At 39.8% G+C, this 18,299-nt stretch overlaps 1 protein-coding gene across 3 annotated transcripts in view; it reads left to right on the top strand.

Moving 5' to 3' along the window:
- Nucleotides 1-18,299, top strand: part of MEMO1 (mediator of cell motility 1) — a 118,518-nt gene that overhangs the window by 56,357 nt on the left and 43,862 nt on the right. For all 3 annotated transcript variants that reach the window (XM_036262259.1, XM_036262262.1, XM_036262260.1), the window contains exon 3: nt 14,214-14,282. In XM_036262259.1, coding sequence (XP_036118152.1) covers nt 14,214-14,282 — 69 coding nt within the window. The remainder of the gene's footprint in view (nt 1-14,213; nt 14,283-18,299) is intronic.

Below are 18,299 nucleotides of genomic sequence, written 5' to 3'. Positions count from 1 at the left end.
TGCCATATGGAGTAGCAACCAGAGTTTTGACAGGGGTAGATTTTTTTTGGTAATGAAAATCTATGACTATTTTGTCTTTGAATGTTAGCGGGCTTTTTTTTTTAATAATGGGAGGGAGAGAGGGAGGAAGAGAGAGAGAAACATTGATGTGAGAGAGACACATCGAGTGACTGCCACCCACACAATCCCAACCGGGGCAGGGGACAAACTGCAACCAAGGTATATGCCCTTAGCAGGAACCAAACTCAGTCGGTGGGCTGATGCTCCAACCTCTGAGTCAAAACGGCCAGGGCTTTTTAGAACTGAGAGCGAGCAAATATACAGTTAATGATGTGTCTGTTTATGGTATGAATTCAGTTAATTTTGATTTGGTTTCCAGTGCTAATATTCAAAACATTGTTTTTTAAGCACATGTTAAACATTTTTCTGAGAAGAGTAAAAGTTGGAGTTTGTGGAATTTCTTCTCACAGCAGCATCTTTTATGACTTCTATTGAGTTAACGTTGGTACCCTGATAAATAACAAATAGTGAAAATAATAATAGCAACCACTTATTAAACAATGTGAGAATTAAATGATTAAATACACAGAAAGAGCCTACATTACTGTTTGACATGTAATAAGTATTCCATAGCCCTGGCCACTTTGGCTCAGCGGTTAGAATGTCGGCCTGTGGACCGGAGGGTCCCAGGTTCAGTTCCTGCTAAGGGCACATACCTTGGTTGCAGTTTGTCCCCACCCCTGATTGGGGTCGTGTGGGTGGTGACCAGTCGATGTGTCTCTCTCACATGGATGTTTTTTTCTCTCTCTCTCTCTCTCTTCCTTCCTCTCTTCCTCCCACTCTACCTGAAAATAAATGCAAAAAAAAAAAAAAGGTCCTCAGGAGAGGATTAAAATAAAAAAAAAGTATTCCATAAATGTTAGGTATTTTATGTGCCAAACATTTTGTTAAGTATTTCATTTGTATGTTGTAACTTGATCTCATTTAATAGTCACAGGAAAGCTTTGTGACATACAGGTTATTTAATCTCTTGTGTCTTTGTCTCATTAGTATAATTGGAATAATAATAGTACCTCTATATAGTTTTTTTGATCATTAAATGAGCTAATCTTTATAAAACTTGTAGCATAGTGACTTGCAATTATTTATTTAGTCATTCAGCAAATATGTACCAGGCTAAATGCCAGGTACTCTTCTTTGTGATGCTTTTTGAATAAATCAAAATCACTTCTCTAGTAGTGCTTGGTTGCATTTTAGTATGGGGGAAGGCAGATGTAAATGATTTAATACTTAGATTCAGTGTCAGGTGCTAATGGGTGCTAAGAAGAAAAATAAAGCAGAAAAGAGAATTGAGAGGGAGGGACAATATGGGTAGGGAGTTGCTAGTTTATATATGATAGTAAGAATAGTCCTCCCTGATAAGCTGATGTTTGAGCCTAAATGATGGGAGAGAGAAATTATACAGATACCCAGGGAAAGAGGAGTTCAGGATGGGGAAGAGCAAGTACAAAGGCTGTGGGGCAGGATATGCTTAGGATGTTTGAGCAAAAGCAAGGAGGCCAATGTAGCTGGAGTGGCATGTGAGAGCAGAAGCGGAGGATGCGACAGGCAGCGGGGCTAGATTGTGGACAGGCTTTTTTGGCTATCATAAAAACTTTGATTTTTATTCCAAGCGAAATGGCAAGTCATGAGAAGTTTGGAGCAGAAAAGTGACACGATCTGATTTAGGTTGGAAAGGATTACTCTTGCCTGCTATATGAATGTTCTGTTTTGTGGGAATAGGGAGTCTGGTTTGGGTGGCTTACTAGATTAGTACAGAAAAGAGATGACATATCATGGCTTTGACTAAGGGCTAGTGGTGGAAATGATGAGAAGCAGTGTATTCTGGATATATTTAGAAGGTAAGGATCAATAAAATGGAAGAAGAACATTGCTGGTTACTTTGATAGGAACAGTTTTCTCTCTCTCTCTCTCTCTCTCTCTCTCTCTCTCTCTTTTTTTGACAGAGTGGGAGGGAGGGAGGGTGGGAGGGAGAGGTGGGGGGCGGAGAAAGAAAGAAGAAAGAAAGAAAATAAAGAAACATTGATTGGTTGCCACCTGCATGACCCCAGAGGGGTCGGGGATGAACTGCAACCGAGGTACATGCCCTTGGCCGAAATTGAACCCACGACTCTTTGGTCCGCAGGCCAATGCTCTAACCGCTGAGCCAAACCGGCCAGGATATAGGAACAATTTTTGTGAAGTGGTGGGGATGAAAGCATGATTGATGTGGTTTTAAGAAAGAATCTGAGAGTGAAATGAAGGTTGTGAGTCCAGTTTTTTTTGAGGAATTTTGCTGTAAATTAAGGAAATAGGGCAATGGGAATATGGTGTTGGAAGAATCTTTATTCACAATATTAAAGTGTTATAATGTTGATAAAATGACCCACTAGAGAAAGATAAATGGATAGAGGGATAAGAGGGGAAGTTTGTATAAGAGAGATCCTTGGTTGGGTGAGAAACAGTGGATCTCTTTATAGTAACTCATTTGCTAGGTTGTATTGTCTTGCCCATTACTTTGCTGGTATTTGACTATTATGGTATGCTACCCTCCTAGTTAAAACTTGTTCTAAATGTGGGAGCTGAGCTATATAATTAACTTGAGGTTACTTATTCATGAAAAAGTAGCTTGACTTGTTTCCTTCTTGTAGTTAGTTTAAAATAGAAATCATTGGCAGTGGCCTGGGAATTGAAATGTTTGAGCCTACGTTACAAATAATATTGTCTTACAAAAGATTTCCAAGTTACCTTAAGTTTTAAAATGGATATTTGAAAATAATTTTGGCTTTGGTTGCATGTTTCTGCTATATAGTGACTTTGTAACGTTAATACACATATAGGCATTATCCGTTTTGTTAACATGTGAAAACTAAGTAGTCATTTATCCTATTATATAATTTCCAGAAGTAATTATTTTGCTTTGCAGAGTTACTGTTTGTGTTTTAGGCAGAAAAGTAACAACAAATATTTTATTATTATATAGGCACAGAGGTTTTCTTGGTAAGAATATGCTCAGATTTCTGATTTTATTTCAGATCAAATGTATCAAAGACATACTTTAAATTTTATAAATTCTAGCTCTCTAGAGCCAGTTTTTCTTAGATTTTGCATTATAGGCATACATGATATAAGGGGAACCTTAAAAAAACAAACTCAGAACCTAGATAGCACACTATTTTTTTTCTTATTTTTAATCCTCATCCAACGACATTTTTGCATGTATCTTCAGATAGAGTGGGAGGAAGAAAGAGACAGAGAGAGAGAGAGAGAGAAATGTTGATGTGAGAGAGACACATCGAGTGGTTGCCATCCACACGACCTCAACCAGGGCTGGGGACAAACCACAACTGAGGTATGCACCCTTAGTGGGAACTGAACTCGGGACTGTTGCATCCGCAGACTGATGGTCTGACCGCTGAACCAAACCGGCACTTTTGAAAGTGCTTAAACAGATTGCTCATTTTTATATTGATGTAGATTAAATAGAAAGAATAAATATTGACCCGTAAACCAACTGTTGATCAATCTTAATAAATTCTAACCTATATGACATGTAGTCAGGCACATTTGGGGGATTCAAAATAATTTAATTAAAAATATCCTTTGTTTAGCCTTATCAATGGAAAAATATCCTTGAGTGAGGATTAAACACACACACACACACACATCTCTTTTGCTTGAATTTATAATTACCTTACTTATCTTGAGACACAGGAGACAGTGTGTGTCCCAGGGATATATATTGAAACAATCTCATGAACTAGGAGTTCCAAAACCCTTTCTGCTATGATTGCCACAATTGTTTGTCCTCAGTATGCAGGACTATCTCAGCAGCCCTTAGAGTGGAGCTGTACCGGTATGCATGATTTAAGAAACCTCTTAGTGAATGTAAACATATAATCAGATAATTGGGGAAGGGGCTTATTTAATTGTTATTATTATTTTTTTACTATAGAGCAGATACTATGAGTATTGAAACCCCCCGCACACACACATTTAAAATGAAGTTTAAGACTTCCGGTCAAGATGGCAGCGTAGGTAAATGCGGTATCGCGTCCTCACACAACCACATCAAAGTTACGACTAAACTACAGAACAACCATCATTCAAAACCGCCTGAAATCAAGCTGAATGGCAGTCCTACAACTATGGAATTAAAGCAGCAGCCACATCCAGACTGGTAGGAGGGGCGGAGACACAACGGGCTGGTCCCAAACCCACATGTGGCAGATAAAAATCAGGAGGGACACCTCGGCTGGGAAGGTCCTTCCTGAGGACTGAGGGGTCCCCATCCCACACCAGGCGCCCCGTTCAGGGTTCCACTGCCAGGAAGAGAATCCCCATAACTTTTGGCTGGAAAAACCAGTGGGAACTGAGGCTCAGGGAGGCTGAGGTGGCTGGAGCCCCAGGCACCTGTTCTTAAAGGGCCTGCACATGGACATACTGGACTCACTCTCTCTGAGCTTGGAGGGGAGGTAGATTCAGGGGCGCCAGAGACATACAGGGAAGAACTGAGCTGTTTGGCACTGGAGCGAGGGCTGGAGAAGGGGCTTTCTCCTGGACAGACTACTGTCAGAGGCCTTTGTTCTTTTGGTGAGCCCTTCCCTGGGGCGGCAGACAGCCGCCATATCTGGGACTCTAGCAACCTGGCTCATACTGTTGGCCCTGCCCTGGTGATTCCCTGAGGCTTTGCCCCACCCAGCTTTCAGGCCCACCCAAGATGTTGCCAGTTGCTCAACCATAGGATTGGCCTGTCTTGGATCCTGCTTCAGGTTTTCCTAAATACTTTCAAACAAGCAGCATCTGGTCTCAGCTAGCCCCATACCTCGTGTTAAGTAATACATAAAAACAAACACAGGGAGGCAGCCAAAATGAGGAGACAAAGAAACAGTTTCCAAATGAATGAACGGAGCAAAAACCCCAGGAAAAGAACTAAGCGAAATGGAGATGAGCAACCTAACAGATGCAGAGTTCAAAATACTGCTTATAAGGATGCTCAGTGAACTTAAATGAACTTAGTGAGGGCCTCAAGAGCATAAAAAAGGACCAGTCAGAAATGAAGGATGCACAGTCAGAAACGAAGGAGGCACTAACTGAAATAAAGAATAATTTACACAGATTCAGTAGTAGGGTAGGTAAAGCCAAGAAACAAACCATCGATTTGGAATATAAGGAAGCAAAAAACACCCAATCAGAACAGCAAAAAGAAAAAAGAATCCAAAACAATGAGGAGAGTGTAAGGAGCCTCTGGGACAACTTCAAGCGTGCCAACATTCGCATCTTGGGGGTGCCAGAAGGAGAAGAGCGAGAACAAGAAATTGAAAATCTCTTTGAAACAATAATGGCAGAAAACTTTCCTAACTTGGTGAAGGAAACAGACATACAAGTCCAAGAAGCACAGAGTCCCAAATAAGATGAACCCCAAGAGGCCCACACCAAGACACATCATCATCAAAATGCAAAAGGTTCAAGACAGAGAGAATCTTAAAAGCAGCAAGGGAAAAGCAGTTAGTTACCTACAAGGTAGTTCCCATAAGGCTGTCAGCTGATTTCTCAAAAGAAACTTCGCAGGCCAGAAGGGAGTGGCAAGAAATATTCAGAGTGATGAAAAGCAAGAACCTACAACTAAGATTACTCTATCCTGCAAAGCTGTCATTTAGAATCGATGGCCATATAAAGAGTTTCCCAGACGAGGAAAAGCTAAAGGAGTTCGTCACCACCAAACCATTATTATATGAAATGTTGAAGGGTCTTTGTGAAGATAAAATAAAAAATATGAACAAACAAAACATATCTATTGACAATTGAATCTACAAACAAAATGAACAGGCAGAACAGAAACATTCTCATAGATACAGAGAACATTTTATTGGTTGCCAGATGGGAGGGGGGTTGGTGGAATGGGTGGAAAAGGTGAAGAGATTAAGAAGTACAAATTGGTTGCTAGACTGACAAACCTCAAAGGGAAGAGGGGTAGGGGGTGGATGGAAGAAATAAACCAAAGAACTTATATGCATATATGCATAACCAATGGACACAGAGAATGGTGTGGGGAAAGGCAGGAGCGGGGTGGGAGTGGGGAGGAGGGGGAAAAATGATGAACATCTGTAATACAGTCAGTAATAAAGATAAAAACAAACAAACAAAAATAAAAATAAAGTTTATCTTGTTAGTAGTTAACCTATTGGACTAGTATGGAATAAAGGATACTTTCACTTTTCATTGTTTACCCTTCATTTCACTTTTTTACTGTGTACCTGTATTACTTGTAATATAAAAACTAGTTTTAAAAAGTTAACAGGTAAGAAACGTTTATATAGACTACCTGGTTATGTGGAGTGAAGCATACCTGTAGACCCCTACCAGTGTATATCATGAGACAATGAATCTTCATAAATTATATAGTTAATTTAAGTTACTTGAGGTGTGCAACTTGTTTCTCTTCCTTGTTTATATTAAGCAATAGGTTATTCATGCCAATATCTGAAATCCTATCTATTTTAGCAGTAAAAAAATCTAGATATGCAACATCTTAGGTTGATTTGAGAACTTTAATAAGTTTATTTTGCATAACTTTAGGTAGAAAAGTTATTCTTGTTGGACTTGAATAACTGTAATATGTTTCTTTAGCTCATAGTATTGTTTACTTAATGCTTGTGAGATTCCATTTTGTAAAATTAAGATATTCTGAATAATGACTAGTTGACATTTTTTGGGGATATAATCATCTAATATTTTGTATTGAAGAAGAAATCTTGAGGGCCATTGAGCAGTGTCTGTGAAAGAAAATAATAAAAGGCTAGGTAGAGCAGGATAAAATTGAGAGAGGCAATGTGGAGACTGCTGCTTTTGCAAACTGTTTAGGGTCAGTTGTCATTCAGGCTGTTCCCATATGTTCACAGGTGTTTTTAGATTTAGTTTCTAGCTTGCCAGGTCATATGTTAGCTTAAGTAGATCTTAGAGACTTTTCTTATTACTAGAGATCTTCTTATTTCATCTGGTCCAATCTTCTCATTTTATCTAGTTCATTCTTTTTATTTTGCATTTTTGCTGCTATTAAGTAGAACTAGGGCCCTGGCCAATTTGGCTCAGCGGTTAGAGCGTCCGCCTGCGGTCCGGAGAGACCCGGGTTCGGTTCCCGCTAAGGGCATGTACGCAGGTGGCAGCCACTCGATGTGTCCCTTTCACATCGATGTTTCCCTCTCTCTCTCTCTTCCTCTCTCTCCCTCCCACTCTGTCTGTACAAAAAATGGAAAAATGTCCTCGGATGAGGATTAAAAAAAAAAAAAAGAACTAGGAGTATGAGAACCTGATTTTGTTGAATCCAAGTAAGCACTCTTTCATTATTCACTATATCCTCTTTGATGAAAAACCTCTCATAGAATGTGAGGTAAACTCTTGGCAGTTACAGTTTGTACTATTCACCTATAACCTTGGCAATCAGAGACTAACAAGTGAAAGTCCATGTCCATGTAGTAATTGGTAATTTTCTTGACATAGGAATTTAAATTATACCACACTGCAAGGTTGCTGTGTGGGAAACTGTCACTTAACCAGTGAATGATCATGGACAATGGCCTTGTATCTCATTTGATTGCAGCCCTGGGATATAGACATTCTGGACAGTTTGGAGCTGGACTTGCTGATGTCCAGGGTCTGCTGTGTAGGAGTAAAGGGAGAAGTAAATGTGCTCCCTGTTAAAAGAAGGATTAGTATTTAGAGGCATGGTTTAGCCTAATGACAAATTTTAGGTATTACAGTATAATTTTGTATTTGTTTTCATGAAAGTTACATTGGAGCCCGGGTGACCTGGATAAGCTAGCAGGGATGACTTTTTATTTAGGATTTTAGTAGCTTTTAAAAGACTGACTGGGACATACTTTTACAATGCATACTCAAGTATCTGTGGAGTTCAAAATTTTTTTGGTCTTCTGGCTATTAAGCACAAAAGAAAAAAACCTTACATGTTCCCTTGGTGAAGCCTCCTTTATTAGGAGTGGTCCCTTAATGAAACCTTGCTTTCACATAAGTGTAGAATCATAGATTCTATTAGCAAGAGAAGTGGGCAGGAACAGAGGATCAGTGGTGAGATGTGATAATTATTACTGTGGCTTTCTTCATTATCATATATCTGAGCCAGGATAAAGGATGGTATTAGAAATTCTCTTCTTTGACTATGATCTTGGTCCTTTCATGAACTAAAGTTCCTCATGATGGGGGTTCAGAGGGGTGGTATGCTTAATGATTTTGTTGTTGTTAATCCTCACCCAAGGATATGGAAGAGAGGGAGGGAGCGAGGGAGGGGTGAGACAGAGAGAGAGAGAGAGACAGAGAGAGAGAGAGAGAGAGAGAGAAACAGAATCATCACTGTGAGAGACACATGGATTGGCTGCCTCCTACACATGCCTTGACTGGGGCTGGGGATTGAACCTGCAACCCAGGCATGTGCCCTTGACTGTGAATTGAATACACAGCCCTTCCGTATGTGGACTGACACTCCAACCACTGAGCAACACCAGCCAGGGCTTAATGATTAAAAAAAAAAAAGTCTGCAGTGTATTTTCTCAATAAATTAAGACCCTTCCACTCTTCACAACTGTTTTGTCTTTCCTTCAAGTAGACTTTTAAGTCTTCAGCTTCAGAAAGGCTGAAATCATGAAATATGAGTTCTCTCTCTTTTTAAAAAAAATTTATGTTTATTGTGGAAAGTATTACAGATGTCCCTCCATTTTTCCCCATTGACACCCTCCTCCCTGCTCCCACCTCCCCCGCCTTCACCACACTGTTGTCTGTGTCCATTGGTTGTGCATATATGCGTATAAGTTCTTTGGTTTATCTCTTCCCGTCCCCCACCCCATTTCCCTCTTAGGTTGGTCAGTCTGTTCCCTACTTCTATGTCAAAATATGAGTTTTTTGTTTTTTTTTTAAAATACGTTTTTATTGATTTTTTTCAGAGAGTGAGGAAGGGAGAGAGAAATAGAAACACTGATGTGAGAAACATTGATTGGCTACCTTCTGCACACCCCTACTGGGGATAGAGCCTGCAACCTGGGCATGTGCCCTGACCAGGGGTGGAACCAGGACCTCTTAGTCCATGGGATGACATTCGGTCCACTGGGTCACACTGGCTGGGCACAATATGAGTTCTCTTATAAAACATATTTACCTCAAGTATGTTTTAAAAATTATTGTCCTTCCCTGTGTCTTATAGGATGTATGATTCTGTAAGTATTCTTCCAGGTTTTTGTTTTTAAAATTTTTACTTAAAAACTTTTGTATTTTTTATTTTTTTTTAAGAGAGAGAGAAGCATTGATGTGTTGTTTCACTTATGTAAACATTCATTGGTTGATGCCTATATGCTCCCTGACTGGGGATCAAACCCATGGTCCTGGTGTATTGGGATGACTCTCTAACCAACTGAGCTACCTGGCCAGAGCTCTTCCAGGATTTAGGTTGTTGTCTTTTCCTGGAACAACCAGGAACTATGGACTCCTTCCCTTGTTCCTTCAAATTTGGTTAAGAATGGGTGTTTAGCTCTCTTCCTGGCTTTTAGTCCTAAGGTGGCTACTTACTGTCTGTGACCTTGAGCAGGTTTCTTAACCATTCTCCTTTAGTTTTTTCATCTATAAAATGAGAAAAATAATAATTCCTATCTCACAGAGTTGATGTGAGGATTAAATGAGTTAATACTTTGAGTTACATAGAAGAGTGCATGGCATAAAGTCAGCATTCAGTAAATGCTAGTTATACCATTAGCATAACTATCCTCACCCTCTTTTACCCACTTGATCACTAAGATATGCCAGTTTTTCTTTTCAGATTCTAGAGCAGCAGTTCTCAATCTGGGGATCGAACGGCCCTTTCACAGGGGTCGCCTAAGACATAACAGTAGCAAAATTACAGTTATGAAGTAGCAACGAAAATAATTTTATGGTTGGGGGTCACTGCAACATGAGGAACTGTATTAAAGGGACGCAGCATTAGGAAGGTTGAGAACCAATGCTCTAGAGCATTCATTTCTCATTTCCCATTACTACTGGGAATGCTCTACCATTCTAGAGCGTGACATTCTTACGTACCTCTTGCCACAATTTCCAAGAGAGCTTTATGTAACCTACTTCTAATGTGTCCTTTGTGCTCATGTTTTTTAGTGCTAGACTAATAAAAGTTTCCAGTTGTCACTCTCCTGCTCACAAGCATAGCCTTTCAGTAACTTGTATTATCACAGCAAGGCTCCTGTCTGACTCGGGCTTGGCACTTCTCTCTTGTTCCACTCAGGCCAGTCTCATATCTTCTCCTCTGCATCATGCGCTTGGACTTGCTCATGTTCTTTCTTCAGCCTGTACGCCCTTCCTTCATGCCCTTGCCCTTCTAGTCTTACTATTTCTGTCCTTCCCACACTTTAAGAATCCAGTTCTAAGAAGCCTTTCTGAACTGAGCTTGGGTAGGAACAGGATTGGTAAAACTGAGAGGCTCAGCCTAGAAGGACAGGTTGATTTAGAGATCAGAGCACAGGAGTCAGGGCCTTTAAATTCAAGAATGGAAAATAGGAACTAGAGTTTGAAAAGCAAATCTAAGATGGAAGAACCAGTTTAAAGTGTACGGAAGGGAAGTACAGGGATAGGCTATGAGTGACAACTGAGAGCAAAGCAGTTTGGAAAATCAAAGATGTAATTTGGGTTTGAGGCAGACCGGAGCAGATCCAGATGGATCACATGATTTTTAAGGTCCACATGGCCAGGCAAGGTAGCATGTTTTTGAATTGACAAGGGGGAAGCCAGTAACATTAAGATCAGAAACAGGTGTTAGGAATCTGAAGCAGTTAGTATTGGTCTCTTGAGCCCTGGAAGACTGGAGACATAATCAGATAAAATAGAGCCCCTGATTAAGCTAGAGTATCAAGATCAGCACAGGATAACAGCAAAACCGTATTTGCTGAGCCATTTCCTTAAGATTAGAACTGTGTTGTGAGAATATTCCTATATCAGGCAACTTGATAAGCTCCCTTGTATAGAGTGATTACTATTCATCACCAATAAAGTGATTTCAGTATGCTTAGTGTATGTCCCATAATATGTAACTCCTAATTAAGCACATCGCTATCTTGTATTGTGATTGACTTATGTGAATACTTTCACATCTTGAACTAGTTCAGATGAGGGTCATTCTATTTATTTATTTTTATTTTTAACCCTCACCTGAGGTATGCTTTTATTGAGTTTAGAGAGAGGGAAATGGAGGGAGGGAGTAAGTGTGTGTGTGTGGGGGGGGAGCGAGAGTGAGAGAAAGAAAAACAGAAACATTGATGTGAAAAACATCTATCGGTTGCCTCCCAGGGGATCAAACACACAACCTAGTTATAATGCTCTGATCAGGAATCAAATCAGCAACCTTTTGGTGCATAGGTTGTTCCTCAACTGCTGAGCCGCACTGGCCGGGCTGGAAACCTACTTTTGTTCCACCTTGTAGATTAGTTTTTATTTTCTAGAGTTATATAAATGAAATCTTATAGTATGAACTCTTTTTTGTATTGTTAATCCTCACCCGAGGATATTTTTCCATTGATTTTTGGATAGAGTGGAAGGGAGGGAGGTTGGGGGGGAGAGAGAGAGAGATAAATATCGATGTGAGAGAGACATATTGACTGGTTGCCTCCCACACGACCCTGAGTACGGTCGGGGACTGAACCGCAACTGAGGTACATGCCCTTGACTGGAATCGAATCCTTGACTCCTTGGTGCAAGGGCTGGCCCTCTAATTGCTGAGCCAAACTGGTCAGGGCCCTATTAACATTTTTAAATAATTGTGGTAGAATACACATAACATAATTTACTACCTTAACCATTCTGTGAACAATTCAGTACAGTGGTAAGTACATTCATATATTGTGTAACCAATCTTCAGAACTCGTGCAAAAAACAATTACCTATTTGTTTATATTTGGTTGTTTGTTGTTTTTGTTTTGCCATTTTTAATGTATTCAGACATAAATCCTTCATCAGATACATGCTTTATAAATATTTTCTTCAAGACTTTTTTCTCTCTTCAGGTTATTAGTCATCTTTTTTTAAATATGTTATATTGTATATTTTAGTGACAGAGGAAAGGAGAGAGGGAGAAACAGAAACATCCATGTTGGGGATGGGGAGGAGGGTGTCAATGGGGTAAAAAAGGAGAAACATACATAACAAAAAAAAGAAAGAAAGAAACATCCATGTGAGACTTGCCTTCTGCACGCCCCCTACTGGGGATTGAGCCTACAACCTGAGCAAGTGCCCTGACTGGGAATCAAACCAGCGGCTTCTTGGTGCATGGGACAACGTTCAACCAACTGAGCCATACGAGCTGGGCTATTGGGCATCTTGAAATTGGTCGTGGTGGGCAGTGATTTACTCCACATTAATTGGCAAATTGCTATAAATCAGGGCTTTATTTTTTGTCAAATTTCTATCTTTTTTTTTTTCAATAGAGCGAGAGAGGGAGGAAGAAAGAAAGCGAAACATCAATTTCTTGGTCCACTTATTTATGCATTTGTTGGTTGCTTTTTGTATGTGCCCTGACTGGGGATCAAACCCACAATCTTGGCATTGGGAGGACGCTCTAGCCAACTGAGCTACCCGGTCAGGGCTTGCTTTTCTAAAGTAAATAATCGGGATAGGTTAATAATGCATATTAAACTTATAATTATGTTGTGTCTGTAGCCTTTATCTTATGAATAGTACAGAAAAGTGAGGAAGGAAATAGTCTTTCGAGTATTTGGAAACTATTCCCTAATCAGTAAAGAAGTCATTCAAGTCATTGTTGAATGAGTGATGTCTTCATTGTTTCACTCTTGTCAGTTGCAGCCCTACCTTGGCTATGAATAAGAGTTAAGGCAGTGAAAACGTCCTGTGACAGTTGGCTATGTGGAGTATGCAATCAAGAGTATTACAGCCCTGGCCGGTTTGGCTCAGCGGTTAGAGCATCAGCCTGCGGTCCTGAGAGACTCGGGTTCGGTTCCCGCTAAGGGCACATACCTCGGTTGCAGTTTGTCCCCGGCCCTGGTCGGTCGTGCGGGTGGCAGCCACTCGATGTGTTCCTTTCACATCGATGTTTCTCTCTCTCTCTCTCTGTTCCTCTCTCTCCCTCCCACTCTACCTGAACAAAAAATGGAAAAATGTCCTCAGGTGAGGATAAAAAAGAAAAAAAAAAGAGTATTACATAGTTTTCATTATTTGTATATTGTGTGGTACATATCTTTTTAATTAAATAAAATTTATAATAAGCTTATTTACATATATGTATACTTTTTTATTTTTCCTGCAGAGCCAGTGTTAAGCATTTACCAGTATACCACTGGCCACACACTAATAAGAAAGCACTAAGGGAAATGTTTCTAGACTCATGTAACTTGAATGAATCAAGGAAGAAAAATGAGTTCCAGAAACAGTCATTCTATTGGTGATAAGAGGCCCAATATAATGCTGAGACTAGAGGGTGAAAGGGATGTGTAGTGGAGAGAGAAAATGAAAGACATAATACACAGAAGGCCAAGTCACTTCTCTTAACACTGAAGATACAAGGGGAAGTGAATTGTTACTTATAGGGTATTTGTTTTGGTCTGATTTGACTTGTTCTTGGTCTTATCATTGTTATGTAATAGTCTGCCAAAGGTATTGACGAGGAATGTTAAAAATTCATCCATCATTAGTGTTACATTAGCAACTTCAAGTAAACCTTGGAAATCTTCAAATCTACTTTTTTCCAGACCAAAAAAAATTATAAAATACTTTTAAAATTTGGAATTGGAGCAAAGGCCCGGCCGGTATGGCTCAGTGGTTGAGCGTCGACCCATGCACCAAGAGGTCACAGGTTTGATTCCCAATCAGGGCACATGCCCAGGTTGTGTGCCAAATCCCCAGTGGGGGGCATGCAGGAGGCAGCCAGTTGATGTTGTCTCTCATTGATGTTTCTCTCTCTCTCTCTCAAATCAATAAAGAAAACAAAGTTAAAATTGGTGCAAAGAACAATTATGTGTTTCCTATTATCGTCTAGAAGTTTCATTATTAGTTACATTGCTTTTAATCTATACACTTGTTATGTTTACCATTGTTATTATATTCCTTTCAAAAGTTATTTTTTCAGAATATCTTGCTTTTTGCGTCTGATGATTAAAAAATATTTTGTTTTGTAGCCATGCAGGATATACATACTGTGGGTCTTGTGCTGCTCATGCTTACAAACAAGTGGATCCATCTATTACGTAAGTAATATAGTTAGAGACCATTTTATTATGGGATAATGCTGGGAATTATATCATAATTGCTTTGTTGCTGAAGTAATTTGTTTTGCATACTTATTGTTATACTCTATTTCATTAGAAATTTGACTTTTTATAAATGTGATTGTATCTTTTATAGGTTATAGAAAGTTTTAATACTATTTTTCATTGTCTGAACATTTAATTTTTACCCTATGGTTGGTAAAATGTTTAGTTCTGGAAATGTTAGATCCTGTGATTTATAAGAAATATATATTTGGTCATTCAGATGACCAAAATATATTTCTCATGTATATTTGGTTTTAGTCCATAATTCCTGAGTCACAGGTCCCCAAACCCTAGAAATTCCCTAAATGTTCAGTATGATAAGCTGTCTCTTATTATAGAGAAGTATAATGATTTATCCCACCTACGGATAAGGGCGGGTTGCCAGGAGAGCCAATCATATGAGTTGAGGCTTGGAACTTTTCAGTCCCGCTCCTGACCTCTGGGGAGTGAGGAGGTCCTGGTAGTTGAATCAGTCTCCAGCATGCAAAGATTTAATCAATTATGTGATGAAGCTTAATAAAACCCCCAAAGGACAGGGTTCAGAGTGCTTCTGGATTGGTGAGATCTAAGGGAGAGTGGCACTCTGGAGAGGGCATGAAGTTTCATTCCCTTACCCCATACCTTGCCCTGTGCATCTCTTCTAACTGGTTGTTCCTGAGTTACATACATCCTTTCATAAAAAAACGCCCTGGCCAGTTTGGCTCAGCGGTTAGAGCGTCGGCCTGCGGTCCGGAGAGACCCGGGTTCGGTTCCCGCTAAGGGCACGTACTTTGGTTGCAGTTTGTCCCCGGCCCTGGTTGGTCGTGCGGGTGGCAGCCACTCGATGTGTTCCTTTCACGTCGATGTTTCTCTCTCTCTCTCCCTTGCTCTCTCTCCCTCCCACTCTATCTGTACAAAAAATGGAAAAATATCCTTGGGTGAGGATAAAAAAAAAACCCCCCAAAAAAACCAGTGATTTTGTGAGTAAAATGTTTCTCTGAGTTCTGTGAGCTGCTCTAGCAAATTTATCGGATCTAAAGAAGGGGTCATAGCCAGTTGGTCAAAAGTACAGGTTACAGGTTCTGGCTGGTTTGGCTCAGCGGCTGGAGCATCGGCCCGAGGATTGATGAAGCGGGTTCGATTCTGGTCAGGGGCATGTACTTCAGTTGCAGTTTGTCCCCTGCCCTGGTTGGGGTTGTGCGGGAGGCAACCAGTCGATGTGGCCATCTCTTATCGAGAGAACACCCTCCCTAACCCCCCTAACACTTTGGAATTAGGTCTAGGAACACTAACAGTTAAATATTTTGGTTTACACGTTTTTGTTTTGAAAATCTGGAGATGAGTTTTTTAAAGGAAAAGACAAAGCCCTTTTATTCTGTTAATCACTTTGTAATTTAAAATTCTTTTTTTAAAAATAAGTTTCTTTATTGATTTCTTTTTTTTTGGTAGAGAGAGAGGAAGGGAGGTATAGAAACATCATTGTGAAAAAGAGGGGCATTGATCGGCTGCCTCCTGCATGCCCCTTACTGGGGATCGAGCCCACAACCCACGCATGTGCCCTGTCCAGGAATCAAACTGGGACCTCTCAGTCCATGGGCCAACCCTCAATCCACCGAGCCACACCAGCCAGGCTGTAATTTTAAATTCTTTATTTTACTTGTTAAATTGTGTTTCATGAAAGAAGAATAATTTTTCATTGACAGGGTAAGGTTATCTGAATTATTTTAGAATCAGACAGCGTATTTCATATGATGTTTGAAGCATATAAGCATTGACTAGTTTAATGACAGCTCTGAAATTAGCTTTGTAAAAATCTTTCTAGCAAATTGAGACTGAGTAGTATACTACTGTCTATAAATGATAAACGTAAACTTTCAAATATTTATGCTGGAAATAGCCACCCAAATTACTTAATTTCTGACCAGCATTTTATATGTACCAGTATTAGGATCCAGTCTGTAATGCTAGTTGTATACATATTATGTGAATAGATAAAATCAATCACCTTAATTCTCTTTAATGTTGATTGTTAGCAGTAGTGCTGGTATCAGTAGTACATCTGTACTAGTAGCGATGAAGCATAATCATTCAAAAGAGGTAATTCACAGCAGCTGTGAGTTTAAAAAGAAAATCTCACTAACAGCCTATTCCTTTTCTTTTGAGCAATTTGTTCAATTTTTTAAAACAGAAAAGCTGTTCTTTTTGTTTTTATGTAGTGTGCTCTGCACATTGTACCATACCTTTGTTGAAATTTATTTTTAGTAAGTTTTAAGTAATAAATAAAATGATAAAGTTGCCAAATTGATGAGGTTTTGGTTAGCACTGCCTCAATTTTGATGTTTTGAGGTGCGTCTTTAACTAATATATATATTTTTTAAATTCTCACCAGAGGATATTTTTCCATCTATCTTCAGACAGAGTGGGAAGGAGGGAGGGAGGGAGGAAGAGAGAGAGAGAGAGAGAAACATCTATGTGAGAAGGACACATGAATTGGTTGCCTCCTGCACGACTCTGACCAGGGACCGAACCCCAACCAAGGTATGTCCCCCTGACCGGAATCGAACCCATGAGTCTTTGGTTCTTGGGTTGATGCTGTAACGGCTGAGCCAAACCAGCCAGAACTAACAAGTATTTTTTCATACATTTTTAATATGCAATTTCAACTAAATTATTTCATGACTAAGAGCCAATCAAATTAGATTGGGAAGATTTTCGGAAGTTTTCTTTGTTTGACCCTGGACCTATAAACCAGCTACCATCAAGGTTAATTTATGTAACAGCTTTTTCCAAATATTTTTCTATTTGGCAGAATCTATTTTGATGATGATATGTACTAGATGGGTACCCCTGAATTAAATTTGGCCTTAGAATAAATACATCGAGATATAGAGCCAGTAATGGTAGAAATCGAAAGCTTGTGTTTAATAATTTGAGGGAAAATGAGAATGGAACATGATAAAGAATAAAAAGGGAGCCCTGGCCGATTTGGCTCAGCAATTAGAGCGTCAGCCCGCAGACTGGAGAGTCCCGGGTTCGGTTCCGGCTAAGGGCATGTACCTCGGGTGCAATTTGTCCCTGGCCCTGGTTGGGGTTATGTGGGTGGCAACCACTCGATGTGTCTCTCTCAAGTCGATGTTTCTTTCTGTCTCTTTCTCCCTCTCTCCCTCCTGCTTTATCTGAAGATAAAATGCAAAAAATGTTCTCGAGTGAGTATTAAAAAAAAAAAAAAGAATAAAAAGGGAAGAGAACCAAGGTCTAAGAAGACGATAAGGAGATCAGTAGAGAGAGAGGCAAATGATGGATGATGATGTATCCCCTTATTTTTTGTCATTATTATATGATCATTGAATTCTGAATAAATAATTTGAAGGTCTGAATGTTAAAAATAATAATTGACGCCCTGGCCGGTTTGGCTCAGCGGTTAGAGCGTCCGCCTGCGGTCCGGAGAGACCCGGGTTCAGTTCCCGCTAAGGGCATGTACCTCGGTTGCAGTTTGTCCCCGGCCCTGGTTGGTCGTGCGGGTGGCAGCCACTCGATGTGTCCCTTCACGTCGATGTTTCTCTCTCTCTCTCCCTTCCTCTCTCTCCCTCCCACTCTATCTGTACAAAAAATGGAAAAATGTCCTCGAGTGAGGATTAAAAAAAAAAAATAATAATAATAATAATAATAATTGACAGTCACTATATTTGTATTCTCTTGAAAGTACCCCTTTCTGAGATTTATAATGTCTTCAGAGTCCTTTGAGAAAACAGAGAAAGAACATCCTTTTGGGAACCATGAGAAATGTAGAGAAATAATAAAGAACAGTTAAGAGAGAAAGTCAAAATCTATACCATCAGCGTGCATTCTTACCTTTCATACTCATCCCTTTTCTACGTGAATGTAAGGATCGTCTTTTGAACTCTCTTGCCCTTTGAAGGGATCTGTTACCTTTGTGTGATTTCTGTGACATCTTGCATGGAACATTTGGAA

The sequence above is a fragment of the Molossus molossus genome, unplaced genomic scaffold (genome assembly GCF_014108415.1).
Source record: "Molossus molossus isolate mMolMol1 unplaced genomic scaffold, mMolMol1.p scaffold_m16_p_15, whole genome shotgun sequence".
NCBI classification, from domain to species: domain Eukaryota; kingdom Metazoa; phylum Chordata; class Mammalia; order Chiroptera; family Molossidae; genus Molossus; species Molossus molossus.
This window is presented reverse-complemented; position numbering and strand designations above follow the sequence as displayed.